General features: G+C 38.8%; 1 protein-coding gene across 1 annotated transcript in view; it reads left to right on the top strand.

Moving 5' to 3' along the window:
* The first annotated feature begins 2,337 nt into the window (after positions 1 to 2,337).
* galnt18b (UDP-N-acetyl-alpha-D-galactosamine:polypeptide N-acetylgalactosaminyltransferase 18b) overlaps positions 2,338 to 21,253 on the top strand; it is a 102,664-nt gene continuing 83,748 nt past the window's right edge. Inside the window, exon 1 of the mRNA XM_026167872.1 lies at positions 2,338 to 3,135. Within this exon, the coding sequence (XP_026023657.1) occupies positions 2,898 to 3,135 (238 nt within the window). The 5' untranslated portion in view covers positions 2,338 to 2,897. The remainder of the gene's footprint in view (positions 3,136 to 21,253) is intronic.

Here is a 21,253-nt window from a genome sequence, read left to right as displayed (position 1 = left end):
AGACAATCAAGATGGGAATGAAGTGCAGACTTTCCGCTTTAATTCAAGGGTTTTAACAAAAGCATTGAATTAACTGTTTAGGAAGTACAGCCATATTTATTCATCGTCCCCCATTTTCAGACGCTCAAAAGTAATTGGACAACTGGCTGTCATATAGTTTCATGGCCAGGTGAGGCCCGGTCCCTCATTATTCCATGACAAATTGAGCAGATGACAGATCTCGATTTGACTGATTCTGATTCCAGTGGAACCGGGTCATTAGTGTTTATTGATGATGTGGCTGCTGATAGAAGAAGCATGATTAATTCTGAAGTGTACATTCTACACCGTCTGCCCAGAAATAACCACATGCTGCAAAACTGATGGACTTGCTCTTCACAGTTCAAATGGATAGTGACCCAAAGCATATGACAAAAGCAACCCAAGAGTTTCTCGTGGGAAAGAAATTTGATATTTTTCAGTGGTAAAGTCATTCATCTGATCTCAACCCAATGCTTTTTAGTTATTAAATAGAAAACGGAAGGCTGAGAGACCCACAAACTAGCACTAATTGAAGGAGGCAGCAACATATTGCAGCCGGCAGAGCATCTAAAAGCTCTAGAACTCATGGACATCGCCAAATGTCCTTGGGTTCTAGATTCAGGCCGTCTTTGACTGCAAATAATTTTCATCCAATAAAGTCCTTGTATTTCAAATTGTGTTACTTCATCCAGTTACATTTGAGCCTCTGAAAATGCAATATTCCTAAACAGTTAATGTCTGCACTCAATTTTGCACTTCAATCACATCTTGACTGTTCAATTTAAAACCAACTGTGGTGGTGTACGGTGGCAAAATTACAAAAAGCGTCACTGTCCAAAAACTTATGGACCTGACTGTATCTTAGAGAGCAGAACTTCTGTGTTTACAGTTCCAATAAAGAACCACATATGATTCATTTAAGTACTCAAAACTAATAAGCTGAAAATGCAAACTGAAGCACTAGCAGTGTTTAATTCTTTGAAAGCTGTCCTTTAACATTTTATACCAAAGTGTGGGTCAAATTACTGTGAAGCCGAGTGGGAATGACATTACTCAGTGATAATGGCTGCTAGTGTGACCATCACTGATGAAGCACAAATCGGGTAACAGTGGTGATCTTTGACTGTCAAAATAAATTAAAAGTGATTGAATTTAGAATAATACAGCTTTTAGATTTGTTTTTCAAATGGCCGCATATAGTTGTCAGTTTAATTTACCAAATTCCTGGTTTCCCCTCCCAGTCTCTGTAATCATAGCAGCCAAGCACAAAGAAGACATTTCACGTTTTGCTCTGTAAAGTTAGAGAATGGGATAAAACTGCAAACAAAGGAATCTGTCAGCATTTGCTCTGCTTTTCTATCCTGTCTTACTTCACTAACATGCTTCAGTCACTCAGGAAAAAATGTGGAGGAACGAAGTATCACATTTAACGCTGTTTATCCCATTTGAAAAAATATGCCTATATCATATTGATGTAACTTTTATTTTTCATTACTGAATATAATAGCTTCACCCTGACAAGCTGCTGTGCTGTTGCTGTCTGGAAGATTGGATGACAAAGGCTTTTTACTAGCAAATAATCATCTGGTGGAGATGATACTGGAAAATGCTGTCAAAACATAATCAAGAACTGAAGTGGGGGGAGAAAAATGCAGTCAACGACGTCTGACATTCATTCAGACAGTAAAAATATACTGCAGACAAATACTGTGTGCTCTCAATATAAAATAAAAACATTCTGATCTGCTTAAAAAGGAAATGCCATATGCTTTGGATACACCGAAAAGGAAAATCACTAAGTGACAAATCTGCGTAAACCTGAGGCTCTGCTGCAGACATTAGTATTGGTGCACTATACTTGGGAAAAATCTTCTACACAACGGCAACATTTAAAGCTGTTTGTTATCGCTATATGTGTCATTTACTGACTCCTTTAATAAAATGTCAATAAAGAGAGGGTGCAATTAGGCCCAGACACAAAAGTCCATAATTTAAAATTCAGTCATCACCCAATCACTCAAAACGGGAAGGGGGTCTTCAAAGAAGCAACATCAGTTCAGCTTGCCTCGAAGTAGATGTTGATAATTTTAAAAAATGAAGTTCACGATTTAGCCCAGAAAATACATTTTAAACGATTCTCCATCTTCGCTGTATTATCCCCCCCCCCCCCCCCCTCCCCGCTCCCTCTTCTCTGCATTGATAAGGCGATTCACAGACCTATGACATGACCCCACGCCTCGATTTCACCGTGAAACCCCGTTGTCTCTATCTCGTGGTTTGATCCAGTATTGCAGCAGGTAGGCTGTGGATTTCATAGCTCTTGCATCAAAAGTGTGTTCTACATGCACGGGACAATTAAGAAAAAAGAAAGAAAGAAACCAACGTGTCCGAGGAGAGAAATCAGACACGCATGCTGAAAATATCTCGCTGTCCAAATAAAATAACGCCTGGCTACTTTGTGTCCTTTAATGTGCGAACAGTCTTGACAGATCCACTTTCACAGTGAATCAGTGCGCAGTGTGAGGACGCGTGCAGCGGGCAGACTGTCAGTCCTCTCCACCCTCCCATTGGCTGCAGGATTCTCGGTGTCTCTCCAGTTTCCTTAATTCTCCAAAGCTACTGGAGCTGACGGAGGTTTACGATGGATCGCGAGATGGAGCTTCACCTGTAGATATTTTATATTAACCTGTGATTCAAAATTGAGAGAGGAGGATTAAAAAAAACTAGCACCTCTTTGGAAGTAAATGGTTTTCTATTGGATTTTGCGTTGCTGAACAGTTGCTGGAAATAACTTCACTATCACAGTTTTGCGGGCGGGCTGTCGCCTCCTGCTCCGGTTTAACGGGATACCGTAAGCTGTATGGAGGGATGTCGGCATGGCTTGCACCAGGAGAACCAAAACTTTGGTGTCCACATGCGTGATACTGAGCGGCATGACCAACATTGTTTGCCTGCTCTATGTCGGATGGGTTACTAACTACATCGCCAACATTTACATCAAGGTCCCGATGCCTTTACCCGAGAGAAAGTTAGAAGGGGACAAGCGAGGTGACACTCTCCGGATCATGGAGAGGCTCGATCGGCTGGAGAATGTGGTCAACCAGCACATTCATGGTAAAACCTGTTATTTTAACACGGTTCTGGATGAACTAATCCTTCTGTTTTACATATAGTGTCCGAGCTATTTGCACTAAACCATGTGAAAGTTTCATTTTTGTCACATAAAGGTGTGTGGCATTTGAAAGTGCGTTGTGCCTGGGGGAATGGATAGAGCAGGAACTTCTTTTGTCTGTTCACGATCAGATTATTTAGAGGGTGTAATAAAGGACAAAGAAAAGCTGCAGGTTTGCAAAGGAGTGCAGCGAGGCTCTAACCTATATGACAGTAATACAGCACACATAAACACCATTTAAAAAGCTGCATATATGAATTTCATTGTAATAAACAGATAGAATACAATAAAGTCTGAACAGCATTTTCTCCTTTTGTTTTACGCACAGAGAGTGAATCTTCATTAATACTGTCAAACACGGGATTGTATCTTTCCTTCATTTCTTTAGGTGTTGTTTTTGCTGTACAACGCGGATTGTTAATAAAACGTTTCCTCTTAGAGAGACAAAATTCAATAAAACGTTGAGCGCTGCCAGCGTTAAAATACAACTGCACGACAGGACATTTCACATCTGCATTAAGTCTGATTATGTGTATAAGAAACTTGCAAAGAGAATTTCTGGATCTGCTCTTTCATTCCTCGTCTGAATGAATCGGAGTTATACATTAAACAGCTGAAACAAAAAGTAAGTCTTTTCTCCCCAATCACGTTTGACTTGAACTTGACCTGTTCCTACACTTATAGGAATGCCGGGAATCCTTTTGGTCAGATTCCTTGCTGGCATGCAGTTTCTTTACGCTTGATCACACATGGTTAATTTTCGTCCTCTCCCTCTCTTTAAAAGAGCTATTCTTGTCGTCACAAGGGGGGCTCGTTTTGGGCAGGTCCCAATTTGAAATGGCACAGAGCTGCTGCAGAACTGAAATGCAGGCAGAAATCTACTCATGCTTCTTTGAGCAATAAGGCTCTGTGCTAAGCTTGGGTAAACATTCCTCCTGGAGGCAGGTCTCCATTTCAGCTTGGCACCCATAGGCATCTGCAGGAGCTTTGTTGAGTTGCCCCCAGTGACTTGCCTCCAAAGTACACGTTTCAGCTATTTCTGTTACTCTGACTGGAAAAGATAATATGTGACATTGCCACTGCTGCTGCGATTCTGCTTCTTATTAACCTTATCACCCAACCTATATAAATTATGCTGCTTACACGGAAAAAGACTCGGTCTCTAGAATCACCTGTACTTTATTTTAAGCTGCTTTTTGACAGACCGCACATGCAACATCTCAGTTCTTGGACTTTTTCCAGCTTTAACGCGCAGTTTGGCATATGGGGAAATGTGCTTATTCACTGTATTGCATTCGGTCAGATGAAAAGATCACAAACCCTCCCATCTCGTTTCTGTTTGGTAAATAAGCTAAGCTGCAAGAGTGCCAACAGGGAAAAAGCTCACCTTGCTTTGTCCAAAGATTAAAAAAAAATATATCTGCCTGCAGCCCCTCTGAGGCTCACTGATTAACTTGTTATATATTGCTGAAATTACTGCACCCAGACCAATTCCCATGCACAACCCTCCATAAACCATAGCTTGTTTTCCTTCACTTTGGCCAAAAGTATCATGGTATTTGGAGGTTGTTCAGTTCTTTTTAACATTTGGACGAAGGCTTGCTGTTCGGATTTCTCTAAGTCAACGTGGCTTCTGGCTGTAACAGAAACAGGGGTATAGCTCCCTAAATGGAAACTCTCTTTAAAAACAGGCTGTGGTTCACGTTTTTCTTACTGTCTTTTTGTGCTACTTTTAAAACTAGGACAATCATCCTGTAATTAGTTTTAAAGAAAACATCATGCATATCAAACATTTTCACTTCTCCATTGTTTCACCAGCTCCTGCACAGTCAGCCAGCATTATTATTGTCTGCTTTGGGATTTTTTTTTTAAAGTTTCTGAACCTGTTTCCAGGCCCTTGCCATAAACTGCAGAGACAAGACAGAGATAACTTTAATAGCAACAGTAAGTCTCAGTGATGGTCATTTTTTAAGAGTTCGGGACCACAGTGTTGTTGTTGGAAGCAAAAATCTGTTCGGGCTAATGCAGGGGGAGACTGTTGGAGCTGACTCAGTCAGAGCACATTTGCAACAGTAAAAACTGTAACAGCAAAATGACCCATCATTCTAAGTGCAAGCCATATTGTCTGGATTTCCCCGATAATTGCTTTCAATGGATCTGCAGCAAATGTAGACCCATAATCTGAGTGCATATGTGGCCAACAGCGTCCTCAGAAAAAGAGCCAGAGAGTCATTAGTGCACTTTTGACATCTCTAAAAATACATTTCCTTTCTGTACAATGATTTGAGACAAATGCAGAAATGGTATATTTTCACTCTTACATTCTTCAGTTTTGTGATGTGACTTGAGTCATTGTATACTAGTCACACAGCCACCAACTGTATATGCACTTAGTTTCAGTGCAGCGGAGGCCAACATGAGCCCTCACACCAGAGAGCATTACCGCATCCGAGAATGAAACATTTATTGCAGCTGACAGTCAAGAGAGATGTCTCTGGTGTCAGCTTCGCTCTCAGGGATGAGACAGAAATATTCCACTATGTGATGAAGTTAAGTGGCCTGTTACCAAGATAAAGCATCATGGAAACAGCATGTTAAGCGGCTGAACTCTTTTTTTTATTAAGTAGAGTCACCCGAGGAGAGTTTTTTCGAGTGGCTGGACCGAGCACGTTCACACATGTCCACCATGTGTGAACGTGCACTCTTTCCCTTACGCTACCAAACCCAAAACTCAAGGGCAAATGCTGCAGCTACATGTGTGACAGTTTACAGAGCATATTGTCAAGTCGTGCTACAAAATGTCTGATAAACCTCTGGAATATACAGTTAATGGAGCACTCCACTAGGTGTAATAGTCAAGCTTTTTTTGCTCTGTGTACATTTACATATATTTGTAATTCTTTATTAAAATAGGAGGCATCAGAATTCCACATATTTTTATTTCAAATAGTGCTCATCAACTAATTTTGTCTTATTTTTTGCTGCTTTTTGTTGTTGATCTGGGTGACAAACTGTTGCATTGTTGACACAGCAGGAAAAATAGCACTGAATAGCACTGCAGCTAAGAATTATATTCTTGAAATCATTTTGGTTCTTTGTTAAACCATTAATGAATTGTTAAAAAAAAAAAAAAACGAAGAAGAAGAAAAACAATTTCTAAGAATCAATGGGTGACATCTTCCAGTTTCCTGTAATTTAGATTTTGTTGTTTAGTTTAGTTGGTATAAACAAAACAATGAGGCCAATTATCACACCTAAACAAACATAAATGCATGAGTGTATACCATAAAAGCTGTGCTGTTTTAACAAACTGCTGTTTTATTGTGATGGTGATTATGAAAAGATAGCCGGTTTCATTGCTTCGATTTGACCTCTGAGGACGTACATTCGTCTGATTGAACAGTCACGGAGCCTCTGTGAGCGAGGCATTAACACAGTGGTGATTTAGCTGCAAATGATTGTGACAGCTCCCATGATGGCTCCAAGAAAATACTGTACACCCATCAACTCAATTGAGAAGCTCAGTAAAAGAGCATTTCAGTTGATGCTCAGAGGACAGTTATAGCTGGCTGTTTATCTGATGTGATTTTCTCTGGGGAAAGTCGGTGCAGGCTGGAATAAACGAGTGAGGGTGAAAACTGAGAAAGGTGGGTGCATGTTTGTCTGCATGTGTTCAGGTGCTTGTGTGCTTGCTTGTGCAGGCTACGGCATGCAGCTCCGGCAAGAACAAGCTGCACTCACACATACTTGTGGATTCTCAGGACTTAAGGGCCAGTGAAAGAAAGCCGTGTTTCTTACAGAAGTTATGATAAAATATAATGACTGCGTTTGCATCATAAACAACAAGAAAACACAAACATTTCTGTATTACTATAAGAATACACGTGTGTGTGTGTGTGTGTGTGTGTGTGTGTGTGTGTGTGTGTGTGTGTGTGTGTGTGTGTGTGTGTGAGAAAACCTCTCTTTCTGGCTCACGTTGCAGAAACCTGTTGATGATTGGTCTGTTTCTCTTTACCATTTAACTTCTTCTGAATCTGACTCACATTCATTTGGCAGCTCTGAGAGCTTGTTACTTCAGCAGAGACTAGTGAGGCAAACTACACAAATAGTGCGGCTGTTATGTTGGTGTGCAAAGCAGCTTATTTTCCTTATGGATATAGCACAATTTGAAACATTTTTATAGGTTGTGATGATTTTTTTTTCCCAACATGTCATATACCAAACGACAGATTAATGCACAAGCACCACTAGTACTACTACTACTATTAGTAGTTCATGTACCTTGACATATTGCAATCTGGCAGATAACTAGAGTTAGTGGGCATAAACTGAGTGGCTAATTAAGGTAATTGAGGGCAGGTGCTGGCAGGTTTAGGACAGCGGGAACAGCTGAAGACTGCTGCTGGGTGGAGAGACTATTCGGCATCTGAAGTGGCAGGACAGGTTCAGACTGGCAGAGAATCATGATGAGCATTAGCATGCAGAACCATTAAGGATGAAGATGATGTAGAACTGTTGCAAACTAATGTGCTATCCATGATGAACAAAAATGTGATTTTATTATAATATTTTTGTAAGAAAATGTCAGTGTCGTTTTACCCATTGTTCTCAAGTGCTGTCTTTGCAATATACTGCAGAAACACTGCTTGTAATTACTGTAGCAGGCTATTAAAGAGATCATATTTTTCTTTCTAATATTGTCTTCTTTTCATTGGCTCCCTGTAAAATCTGGAATTTAATATGAAATCCTTCTCTTTACATGCAAAGTCTTGAATAATCAGACCTATCTTAAAGACCTCATAGTACCTTAATTATCCTGATAGAGCACTTTTCTCATAACCTGCAGGCTTATGTGTGCTTCTTAGTTTCCAGAAGTAGAATGGGAGGCGTTCACTCTCAGGTTTCTCTCTTGTAGAAAGAGCTTCCTCTTGTATTGAATTCAGGAGACCAATATCCTCCTTGGGCTTAAAATTGTACTTTTTGTTCAAGCTTGTAATTTGGGATAGATCAGGTGATTCTGAAACCTCCCCTGGTGTTGCTGCTATAAGATTAGGCTGTTGGGGAATTTCCATGATACATATCATTTCTTTGTGACACTGAAATTTTGGAAGCAAACAATGCAAAACAACTTAGACAAAGCAATGCTTTGAGTGAAACGCTAACACAATAAGAATGCTGGCAGGCTCATGTTTAACAGGTGCAGCACCTACTGTAATTGCCACGTTCGTTTCATATAAGACAAAGGAATATATTTTCTAATGGTCTCCTTGAGGAAATTGGTCTATTTCATTTAGCCCAGTGTGGGTATTCTGATAGAAAATCCGGTTCAAACCCAGGACCATTTTGCTGTGCACTGACTGTGGAAACTACAGAGCCACCATGCTGCCTTAGCATGCCAAAAATCACTAATTAGTACTATAGTACCCTGCAGCTAAGGCTGAATGTCATTAATTTTTCAGGTATTTGTATCATGAACCACAGTAAATTAACTCAAAGGGATGGGAGTGAATAAATGTGACTGTACGTCCATAATAACTGGTTAAGATTCAGACTCTTTGAATTTCTATATTTCCAATACATAGAATTCAGCTGGGAAATAAACATGCCAGTGCGTTCAGTTAAGTAATCTGCAGTATGTTCGATACTGCTTCAAAAATACTGCAAATGTATCTCAGGTGTGGAATGTGTGTGTGGCATTTACATGTTTTCCCTGTGCTTGTGTGCGTTCTCTCGGGTACTGCGGTTCCCTGCCACAGCAGCCCTGCACTGCATGTTAGGTTAATTGGTGGCCGTAGGTGAGAATGTGAGTGCGAATGGTTGTTTGTCTCTTTGTGTTGGACCGGAGACCTTGCTAAGGTGCACCCCTCCTCTTGCCCAATGACAGATGGGATAGGCTCCAGCCCCCACCCATGACCCTGAATTGGATAAGCAGTTAAGAAAATGGATGGATGGTGTCTCGGGTGTTTCTGTAGTTAGTTATACCTTTTGTGCAAAGTCAATAGATCTGTGACGAGCTAATATTGGTCTGGCGCTGCTGTAACGATTTTGTGATTAAAAAGAATATTTGTTTAGGGAATAATGCAGTCTTGGTAGGCTGGCAACATTTCATGTATTTTTAAGTAAGCAGCCAGGTAAGACACTCTGCACATTTAGAGAGACATGAAAATGCAAGTGCTTATAAAAGCTCCAGCCCTTTCAATATGTTTTTTTTTCTTTTTATGAATAGATCATGAAGCAGAGATGGTGCTTCTCAGACTTCACCATCTGTTAAAATATAGCAAAGAGGATTTTACTGCATGACTTTATCTTAATGCACAGAGCTTAACAGTGCTTCATATTGTACTGTAATGTAACTGTGGCTCTAAACATTCTGCTGTAGATTTATTACAAGTCTGATTCATCTGTCAGCACTTGCTGTTCGCAGCCTGTAGGCAGGGCTGCAGACAGTGTGTGAGAGCGAGATGTGTGAGGAGTGGGAATATAAAACAGGAGAATATTCTGGGTGGTAATTTCAATAAATCAAGACGCTATTGAAACACAGGGATATTAATCCACTGGAGAGTCTTTGGTAATGAAAACAATTAATTATTTTGAATCCAGAGGGCTAATATGTTAAAGTAAGTAAAGCCCTCTTACAAAAAAGGTCATCCCTTGACAATTTATCCTGAATTGATCAGTTCACTTTTGCAAATGTTCTCAGTGTTGTTTTCCCCCTGCTGAATTTGAAGTTGCAGCTAAATATGAAAACAATCCTTGTAAGTCAGATGGAAATCTGATTTAGCTCTGACTGCATGGGATTTACGTTACAGCCCCAGCTGACAGTGAGCAGTTTATCTTTACATATTGATCTACAATGATTTATTGATAAGAACCTCCTTCCCTGGAGCTGGTTAGGTAAACATAATAAATATTCTCACAGGATAAACATAAAGATGCATTGTGTGATTTTTAGACCGATGTGCGACGAAAGTCTTTTCTCTGGGACACATTTCTGATAACCAGATGTTGTCATCCTACAGTCAGTGGAGTAGTTATTTGCTGTCAGCAGAATGAAGCCCCAGATTAGTACACTAGATGTGATCCTCAAAGTTGTCAACACCACATTTATAAGAATTTAATTAGCAAAAATAAACACAGGGTGTTTTGTGAGAACATGCATGGACATAACAGATATGTATCTGTGTTAAAACATCTGCAGAATGCTCAGCGCAAAAGACGATGAGTGCATCAGCAAAGCATTCGAAGTCAATCCATGGACTGGAAAGCGTCAGCTGTTTCATGGTTATGTTAAGCCAACCCAGACCTCTTATATAAATCTGGGCCCTAATTTTGGTTTAGTGTTTTATATTAATTATAATTAATGTAAGGGGTTATAATACCAACAGAGTCTCATTGAGGTGAGACTCTTTATTTTGCAGAATAATCATAAACCAGTATTTGTTTGAAAAGAAAATGGCAAAAGAATGCACCATCTGGGTTTCTCCTCAAAGTATCTTCTAATCCACTGTAAATGCTTCAGACCTCCGTGCTTCACATTCAGCGTATATCAGCAAAGGCAGCAACAGCGGAGAACAAATTGAAGTGTTTTGTTGCACTATGCATTCAAGATTTGTCAGCAGTCGTTTCTTTTTCTCACTCCTCTGCACTTTTTCATAATTAATGGCACTAAGTGAGGAAGTATGCGTTTCCAACACAGCTATGCCATTATGTTTTCATCTGCTATATAAACAAGATCTGTCATTTTCTCATGTAGTGTCTCTTCGACTCCTTTTTATTAGATTTAATCTGAAAGCATATATCTTAAGATATCTGAAATTATCCAGATCTGTGCTTTTATGTTTGCCTAGCTTTGGTATGAGACTGCTGACATTCAGATTATACTTTTGGGTCTATATTAAAGTCAAAATACAAACGCTTTCATCAGAGCTAAAACAGACAATCAAATACTTAAATCTCTGTCTGTTTTAGCTCTCGTCCCTTTAAACCAAATTTCTTTTGACAGACAAAGTTCTGTGAAAAAGTATTTGCCTCCTATCTGATTTTTTTTATTTATCTTTACTACACATAAATGTTCAAGATTCAATCAATTTCAATAGTAGTGAAACATAACACATAAGTAAATACAAAATGCGGTTTTTAAATGAAATCATTTATTAAGGGGGGGGGGGGGGATTTGTAAAATAAATAAATAAATAAATAATTGAACTTTATGTTTGTGTCCCGCTACATCTGGCATAAAACAGCATTTCATATAAAGTCATACCAAGAACACAGTGGTAAAATATTAAATATTAGTTAATAATTATAATAATAATTTCATCTCTGCACACAGTCGTACAAAAGAAGGGCAGATTGTGAGGAAAATTGGTCTGAGCTGCTGGTGCTGCTGGTGCATACAGCATTTGGCTCATGTTCACCCACCAACACCCATCTGTCAGCTGCCTGGATTTGCTTTTATGAACCATGTGGACCTGCATGCAGTGTGTGGCCTCCATGGCAAATCTATAATATGCTGGCCATGTGTGCACTCAGTACACAAAGCCAATCTGCTCACACCTCGACTGAAACTTCAATTAAAGTTTCGTTAGCCAAATTTAAATAATGTTACATATTTTTCACGTCTTATGAATATGCATTTTTCTCCACTCAGCACGTCTTTGCCCTACATGATAGTTGACTGTATCTGTCAGTATTTGATTTCTCTTTATTGGGTCAGCTGATGTTGCTGATGTGAGACAATGATGGGGACGGTGTAGATGGATTATAGGGTGAGACTCGAGAAGATAGAAGTGAATTACTGTGGCCTCAGAAAGAGATTCATCATCGGCTCACTATAATTGAGATCCTCTATCAGAATACATTTTCCCAGGCTTCACTCACCATTAATCCATCCCTGATACAGACAAAATTTGAGCTGTAGTTGTCCACCCCACAGTGCCACATTGATGGAACAAATAGTTCTCTAAATATCAAATGGACATGATAATTTTTTTCTTAAAATGTTCCATTTTTTGTTCCAAAATACATCCTTTAAAACTCCAGCAAAGTACTGAACAAAAAAAGACTCTTTCCTGCTATTTCTAATAATCATTCAAAATAATCATTGCAAATCTTTTGTAATCTCAAACTGTCAAGGCTTGATGATTCTAAAATGGCATTCAGCTGTATTACCAATGACACTTGAGTCCATCTACAGTTTTTATGGCTCTAATAATTCATGCACCACTCTAAATTCCAAACAGAAAATGTGGAAATTGATGTAGAAAGCTTAATCTAAATGTGTTTGTTTCCACTATTAATTTGGAGAACATTGAGCATCCTTATCATTCCACCCAGATCTGATATTTTCTGTCTCAGTTCATTTGTTATACACATTCATACCCCTACACTAACTTCTGCTCACCTCTATTGATCACTTGATTCCCCTCACGTAAACTCTCATCACATCTCTCCATCTCTTCATTCACTCCCTGGTGTAAATATATTTTGTCCACTTCCAATTGCCCTCTGCCAAATTGCCTGTGATGCTTTTCAAGTTGTAGCTTTCATGCCTTTTTTGTCTTTGGCATCCTGACAGTCTTTTGGACTCTGCCTTTTACCCATTAATGCTTTTGGTCTCTTGATATTTTAGCCTGCCTGCTGACTTTGCCCCTTGCCCCTTGTCCCCATATCCTGCTTGTGCGTGCATTACTTTTCACAAAGGTGAAGCAGCTGAACTTTTGGAGTCCCTTGTTCTCTGAGCTGTCAGTTTTTTGGGGGGTTTTCCCTTTCTATCATAAATTTCATCTCCTCAATAGATTTAGAAGTCCCATCGCTTCATGTGGGCTTATAGCATGGGATTTCTGCTGAGTCACTTCCATCATATTGTATTCTATTTTTCAATCTCTGCCAAGAGGCAATGTTGAGTTTGTTCATTAAATTGACAGCATTTGTAAATGCAGTGATGGCTGTCATCTTCACAGTCTTTCTAAAAATGACATTGTGACAAAATCATAATTCACATAAAATAATAACAGAAAAGACAGAGAAGATACTTAGTAAAATCCAGTCATTAATCACATGAGATCCACCTTAGTGATTGGAGTTTGAGTTGACCTTAAGGTAGATATATTGTGTCAGTTTTAATTAGACGGATCCTAACACCAGTAGCATCACACTGGCCTTTCCCACTTCCACTTAAAACATACGATCCGGTTTAAAACATGACTTAAAGAAATACCAATATTTCAAAATATCATTAATAAAAGTTTTGATTTGAAAAATAGAAAGGGCTGTAGTTTTATATTTCCAGTTGTTGCTCTGAAAACTGGGCATGAATTGCAGAGAGATATAAATTAGTGTGCAGCTGTGTATAAGAAAATTGAGAGAAAATATCCCATTTGTGAAGATATTAAGTAATATTTTTCTGCTGTGATATCTCTGCTACCTGTGCCTTTGCTGTTGTCTTGCAGTATGTCTTGACATAGTTGTTACACTGTTAACATCTGAAGTGAGAACCACCTCCTGTTCTGAAGCTTTTATGTCTCTGTTGAGGCTTAAATCACTGACAGAAACTTCACATTATGCCCCACAGAGATGAAGAGGTTGTAAATGTGCTTTACGTCAACATTTTTCATGCCACTCACCTTTTTCACATATCAGTTCAGCCATTTTCTTAACTTCTTATTCAGTTCAGGGTTGTGGGGTTGCTGGAGTCAAAGTCCCCACAGATAGTTATTCACTCTGTTATCTATTCTTACTTTAGTCCATGAGAGGAAGCCAAAGCACCCAGAGAAAACACAAGCATGCACAGGGAGAACATCCAAACACAGAAACGCCTCAGATGACCAGCATGTTCTTCTTATTTAAGTGAAAATTACTGCAAAAAATGGAAACACATTTGTCCCATGTAAGATTGAAACTATAATATCTTAACACTATAAATCCCAGAAAATTAAAATAATTGCCAAAAAAATGTTTTCTTATTAAGCTAGAGTGTACAGAATCTTTTGACAATTAAAATAATAACAATAAATTCAATATTATTTTGGATATGTAAGTTTTAATTTGTATCATCTTCATTGACGGTCATGAATCAAATCAAAGTATAAATTTGTTTAAAGTACTTTAGTTAATGTTGTGATACTCTTTTGGTGAAAATGAGACAAAATGCAGAAATTGTGAAAATGACTTAATCGTGTTGGTTATTTTTGATCAATCTTGCTTTATTCATGATGCATTAAATGACAACAAGAGTCGCAAAGTAAAGACTACTGTAAGGTAAAAAGGGCTGCAACAGGTTGTGGGATGAGATGAGATGACATCATATGGCACTTACATGAATTTCCTTGGATTTTGAGCTGTTTTTTCCAAAAGGGTTTTAAATGGATCATTCTTAGCGCTGCCTCTTATTTCTTGCATTTAAATTCAATTAATTTATTCAAATACATACTTAAGTGCTTAGTTTAATCTTAAGCATAATGTAAGTGAATAATAAATTAGTTTTTCCATTAGTCTTAAGAAAAGAAAATTACTTAAGCAATTGCATTCACTAACATTCAATATGTCTGCATGGTGTGTATAGACAGCATGTATAGGAACAGTTTTACCTACATATACACAAAAGACTCCAAAAGTAAACAAAAGATTGTTTACTCCCCTTCTGTATAAAGCTTTAAACAGGATAAACAGTGAAGACACACACACACTAACTAATTCCCCCTCTGAAATAAACAATACAGAAGCAGATTTGGTCACGTTATGAGGCAATTGAAGGCCTGAAGCTCTGCACCAGCTTCCCTTGCCTGTCTGAGTCTCTTCCTGGTGCAAGTGCAAGCTATCAAATGCACACAAATGCCTTGTGAATGCTAATGCTTTGCATAAAAGTAGAACTGATGCCTTTCAAGGTGGTAAATATCATTTTTATTTAACACCTTTAAATATGTATGGAAATGAAGTCATTAGAATGAGAATCAGAGTCATCTTTATTTGGCCAAGTTTGTGCACACAAACAAGAAATTTGACTCATCAGGTTCGCTTTGCATTTCTTTCTTTCTTTTTTGCATACAAAAAAAGGAATGTTTTTAAAAAGGCAATATACTGTATACACAAGGAGAACACAAATATGAGGAGAAGATAAAAAGTAAGAAAAGTCTTAAGAGAAACTACACAACTTTTTGGAACATTTTGTTATTTGTTTGTTTTTTTACAGGATGTCCCAGCTGCACTGTAGCCTGAGAAGATTTAAAGTTACTTGCATAACAAATCTGGGACTACTTCTCTATAGGACCTTCAGTTATGGGTGGCAGTGATTAGCACTGTTGCCTTAAAAGAAGAAGGACCTGGGTTTGAACCTCACAAATGACTGCGGTCTTTCTGTGGAGTTTGCTTGCCCTCCCTGTGCCCACACAGGTTTTCTCTGGTGGCTCTGGTTTGTCCCACAGTCACGAGACATGCTCTTTAGACTAAACTGTGATTTTAAATTGACTGTGGATGCGAGACCTGTTGTCTGTCTGTATGATGTCCTTGTCCAAGGTGTATCCACCTTTCACCCTACAACAGCCCATCCACCTGAAAATGGGTGCATGGGCCATCAGTATCATCATCACTTTCTGTATGCTCATCTAATGTGGAAGGTATGGAGAACATATGGTCACAGAAAAAGAAAATGTCTTCATTTATTAGTCACGTTTTCTAGGAAGAGCACTGAAAGCCATGTTAAAAAAACTAAAAAAAAGCTATCTTGCCTTGCTGGGTGTAAATGCTGATAAAACTAACTCTGCTTTTTTTTGTCCCACTTCTTTTACAATCGTTCTTGGGAAGCTTTTAGATCTTCTGACACAACATGACAGGGCATTCAGCTGTCAGGCAGGGTACAGAGGCCAGCAGCTGCCATCAACAACAAACCAGCATCCCGTCTGTCTGGCCTGAGGTGCAAACCAGCACGTTGCAAAAAAAACCCCAAAAACTGTCATGTGCTTTTGTGTGGCATCTGCTCTGTGGTGATAAGGACTGAAGTCAGTTGTTTCACTTTTTGCTTCAAAGCACATAGTTTTAGAGCTAATTATATCTCTCATTGTATTGTTGCTGGAATTAATGTTTAACCTATATGTTCTGCAGAAGAGTTATGACTCTTGATAGTGTGAGTGCGAGGCAGAATGTAAGGCTTTATTCAAAGTGATGTGTGAAATGCAGGAGCACATCTGCTCCCCTGTGATTACAGAATTGAAATACAAAGCACCTGTGTTCTTTTCTTTCTTTTTTTTTAACGAGAGCTGACTTTGGCAGTTCTGCTGTATCTGCAGCCTCAGGTTAAACATATGGACTTGCTGGACTTCTCAGTGATCGCTGTCATTTTGCAGGCTGAAACCCTGGCTTTGTGGCTCCTGGGAAGAACATTTAGGCCACTACAGTTAGTTGGCTGGTGGGCTTAACAGAAGCAGCTACATCTGTCCATTGCCTGAAGTTGCAAACAGCCAAAATATTTTGCTAACCCAAACCCAAGCATAGTGTATTTTTGGTGCATTGTGAAGCATTGTGTGCACATTTTCTTTTATGCATTTACATACTTGCTGAAAACTTCCACATGTTGTGTGGGGATATAACATGCATTACTAGTAATGCCAGCACTCAATGTCTAAAACTGTTTTATTTCCTTTCAATGTTTTAATTTATGCATTATATTAACTTACAGTATCTCAATTTATAGTATTACTTAGATTAGATTAGATGTATTTTTCCCTCTAATAACACCCAACATATTCATAGTCCATGAGATATTGTTGCAGTTTTACTCATTTTTCACTAGCAGCCTTTTCCACTAAAGGTTTGATAAACCTCATTACTGGCCTTCACCTTGTTTCTTCACCCTTAACGAGAGATATGAAAGGTGCAACTCGTAAAGTCAGCTGGTTCGGCAAAAAGACAGCCTGAGGCCATTTTTCTCTATTTCTTACAGATAATAAGCATGCCAGTTCATACTTGCGTCTGGACAGTAACGCTTTATGTGAGGTTAATGATTCTTATGATTATGCATGCATTACACTGGGTGCCAAATCTGACTCCATTTTCCCTTTTGACCTATGTTTTGCTCCTTCTGGGCATTTTAAAGGTGGAATATATACTACAAGCAACTCAGGACAAGAAAATTTTTTGTATTTTAACATCAATAACATGAATGCAGCAAAGCTGAATCCCTGTAGCAATCATTTTGTCCTCTCTATTTTTCATTTTCCAGCCTCCGTGTCACCTATCTTCAATAACAAATTAGCAGTTGATTGCTGTACAGACATTGTCATATTCATCAATACGGGAGCATTGTTGTAAAGTTGTTATCAACCAAGTATGATAAAGGCCCGACAGCGCTGAGATGGTTTTTTTTTTTTTTTTGCCAATCACTGCACCATCTGATTTATTGACCTCAGTCACAAAACATAACAAGCAACTGTCTATTGTTCAGCTTTGACAAAAAACACTTCATTTCACACTTTGTGTTCTGCCCCTGCCACCATTAAAATATTTAAACACACTATGCTGTTGTCATTTTAAAAAAAAGGTAAATTCTTAATTTCCAATGATTTTTGTGTTTCTGAACCATCAGTCCATGTTTTTGTCTTGAATTTTGTTGAAGGATTCCATTTTTATTATAAGCCGTAGCTCTAAAATTGAGGCGTGGGGAGAAATTAAGAAATATATATACAGAGATATGAGATAAGAAAGAAACCTCATGGGGATCTTTAAATATTCTCTTCAATAAAGGCAAGGGCAAACAACAAATAAGGGCACTGAGTGAAGTGAAAACCAAGGGTGGGAGAAGTCGACAAGGAGAAACATGTTTGATTCAGTCTCTATAAAACTGCAAAATAATATAAAATTAAAGTATATCAAAGCTGAAGTGCTTTTATGTTTCACTTCACATAAAAATGGTTAGAAATAAGTGACCATTTGAAAGTTCTTTAAGATAAACATCTGGGTCTTCATGTTGTTTGTGTCTGACTGGTGAAAAGTATCTAAGGCACAAAGCAAAGAAATTCATTTAAAAAGCCTAAATAGTGGTGGAATAAAAACTTGGCTGTATTTAGCTTTCAGTTAAAACAGTCCAGCGGGGAGTTTAATGATCAGTTTCTCCATCATCAAAGAATAGATTTTAGTAATCCATCAACAGTGTAATTTAGAAACACAGTCTTATACTACAGTTACAGTAGGGAAAACAGTGGTTGGAGAGCATGGTGCAACCAAAGTTTATGCAACCTTGTGAACTTACAATCTTGTTTATTTTGAAGTGGTTGCTTCAAAGACGGGGATCAGTTCTGGGACTACTTGCAGTCAGTGAAGTTGTTTCTGCATTTGCATGGAGAGTGACAGGTCTTTGTTTCCAGCTGCAGACACAAATCCACTTTTGGGCATCAAGCTGGCAACTGCATGCAATCTGTTTGTGATAATCTGATGATTAGCTGTGATAGATTGCAAAATTAAAAATCTGTTGCTGTCTATGTAGTTTCAAGGTCACTTAAAACAGAAATTCAAATAAACTTCTTAGATTTAGAATCCAGCAGAAACTCATAGATATGAAACTGAAATTCCTCCACAAATAGTGACATTGTTGCTGCAGGATAGCAATTGAACCACAACCAGTAACCTTGCTTTTATATAAGAATATAATCACAATTACAACCATCTGGTAACGAGCTGAGTCAAGTCTCATATTTGAAAGAGACATGTCACAAGTGAGTTTCACTTGTTTCACAAGCAATTGGTTGCTTGTTGGCACTCTGTTGGTGTTTGTCCAGCAAGTCCATTTGTTCAACATGAGGCGGCAGATACAGCAGAACTGCTAATGTATGTGTGTCTGAGGGGAATTATTTGAAAACCTCTGATAATCTGTCTGAGAGTGCAGTTAGTCCTAATCAGACAGTGATTGCTTGGCGATAGTTTGCCTCTCACCACGCAACCTGTGCAATCGCCTTATGATCAAAACTGGGCACTGCAACTACCTGCAATCTGTGACTGAATGCAAAAAACCTCAATGCAACAACAGATTTCTCCTAATCATAAGCAGGTTGGTTTTCAATCTTGTTTGACATCAGCCAATTATTTAACCAAATTATTCAATGAGGAAATCAGAAATGAGTAACAAAATTAATTTTGTAGCTTTCCGGTGACATTTTGGGGCTCCTGGGTTTGATAACATTATTTCAGTCTGTTTTTATCCCTCATCTGCAGGTAGCTCCTGCAGTTTGACCTCAGGTCTTTTTTCCTTTTCCAAAAAGAAATGGAGAAAGCCTTGACTGATCGTTTTCCAATCTTTCAGCTTGCTTGCAGAAGCTGATAATGGATAATTAGTTATCAAAGCTTTGGAGCTTTAGCCAGTCTAACCCAGGAGCACATTTTCTTTTGATATTTGTCTCAATACAACATTGCTTCACATTCATATACAGGAATGTCCTTCTCCAGCTTTCACTTCCCAGAGATGCACTTTATCCACTCTGCATGTAAAGATGCACAACAGTGAAGATGCAAGGAGCAGAGATAGTGGAGCTGGATGAGTTTAAATCCCTGGGGTCAACCATCTAAAGCCTCGGACAGTGCACAAGAGAGGTGAAGAAGAGAGGGCAAGCAGGGTGGAGTGGGTGAAGGTGAGTGTCAAGGGTGATTTGTGACAGAAGGATAGCAGCAAGAGTGAAAGGAAAGATTTACAAGATGGCAGTGAGGCCTGCTATGATGTATGGTTTAGAGACAGTTGCATTAACAAAAAGACAGGAGGACGAGCTGGATGTGGTAGAGCTGAAGATGATAAGATTTTCATTGGGAGTGAGTAGAATGTGCAAGAGTGGAAATGAGTATGTCAGAGGGATGGCTCAGGCTGAGCAGTTTTGAAAGAAAGTTAGAGAGGCAAGGCTGAGATGGTATTGGACGTGCAGAGGAGAGATAGTGGATATATTGGACAAAGAATGTTAACAATGGAGCTGCAGAGCTCAGAGGAGGTTCGTGGATGTTGTGAAGGACACGCAGAGGGTTGTTGTGACAAAGGAGGATGCAGAATGAGGGATATCATCAACACGTGGAAAATGGGGAGTGATGATTAATTGTCCTTGCTGGTGTGTTGGAAGCTGAAGCAGTGACACAGAGCAGCAGAAGCACTAACATATCAGAGGGAGAGAAGGGTGATTTGCAACTTAAATAGAAAACTAAATTAGAATAGTGTATTTGGTTTCTGTGATGAGGAGTGTGAGGCATGTTGAAGCAGTGTGACTTCAGTTGTCTGCCTGAACTAAAATCGGCTTCCCTTGATTTCACAAACTGCGATAAGTTTGGAATTTTTAAGTCCTAATATGTGAGGAGGCAAATAAGACATTTCTCTGAATATTTTTTACTCTTAGCCCAATCACTTGTGCAGGCTCTGATGTGCACATTTTGAATGCAATGTTCAGTTGGTAGGGTGATGTATCTGTAATGCTCAAATAATCTCAAACTGTTTTCTTGAATATAACAACGAGTTCACTGTCCTCAAAATGACCTCCACAGTCACCAGATCTCAATCCAATAGAGCACCGTTGGGATGTGGTGAAATTGGAGAGCCTCATCATGGATTTGCAGCCGATAAATCTGCAGCAACTGTTTGATGTTATCGTATCAATATGGACCAAAATCTCTTAGGAATGTTTTAGCACCTTGTTGAATCTATGCCAAAAAGAATTAAGGCAGGTCCAAAGGCCTAAAGTAGTCTAACCTGGTTTCAGAAAGGTGTACCTTATAAAGATTCTAGTGAGTTTGTATCTGGCAGAGAGCTATCTTTACAGACACTAGGTTTCAAAAATCAGATTACAATAGAAGGCTGGATATAATCTTTTAAATCTTTTTTATGTAAACACTTGGCACTAGAGCAGCTCAGTATTTTTTCCCAGACTAAAGTACATAAACAAATGCAACAATAGAAACTCGAGCAGATGTTTTCTTGTTCAGTTCCTGATCGTGGAGGTGTGAAGAGTGTGAATAGTATGCTTTTGTGTGCCATCATTTCATTCAAGTAAAATCAGAAATAAAAACTCAAAACAAACCTCAGGAGATGAACAGCTTTTTCAA

Source organism: Astatotilapia calliptera, chromosome 1 (genome assembly GCF_900246225.1).
Source record: "Astatotilapia calliptera chromosome 1, fAstCal1.2, whole genome shotgun sequence".
In the NCBI taxonomy this organism is placed as follows: domain Eukaryota; kingdom Metazoa; phylum Chordata; class Actinopteri; order Cichliformes; family Cichlidae; genus Astatotilapia; species Astatotilapia calliptera.
Note: the sequence above shows the minus strand (reverse complement) of the source record. Positions and strands in the feature narration are given on the sequence as shown.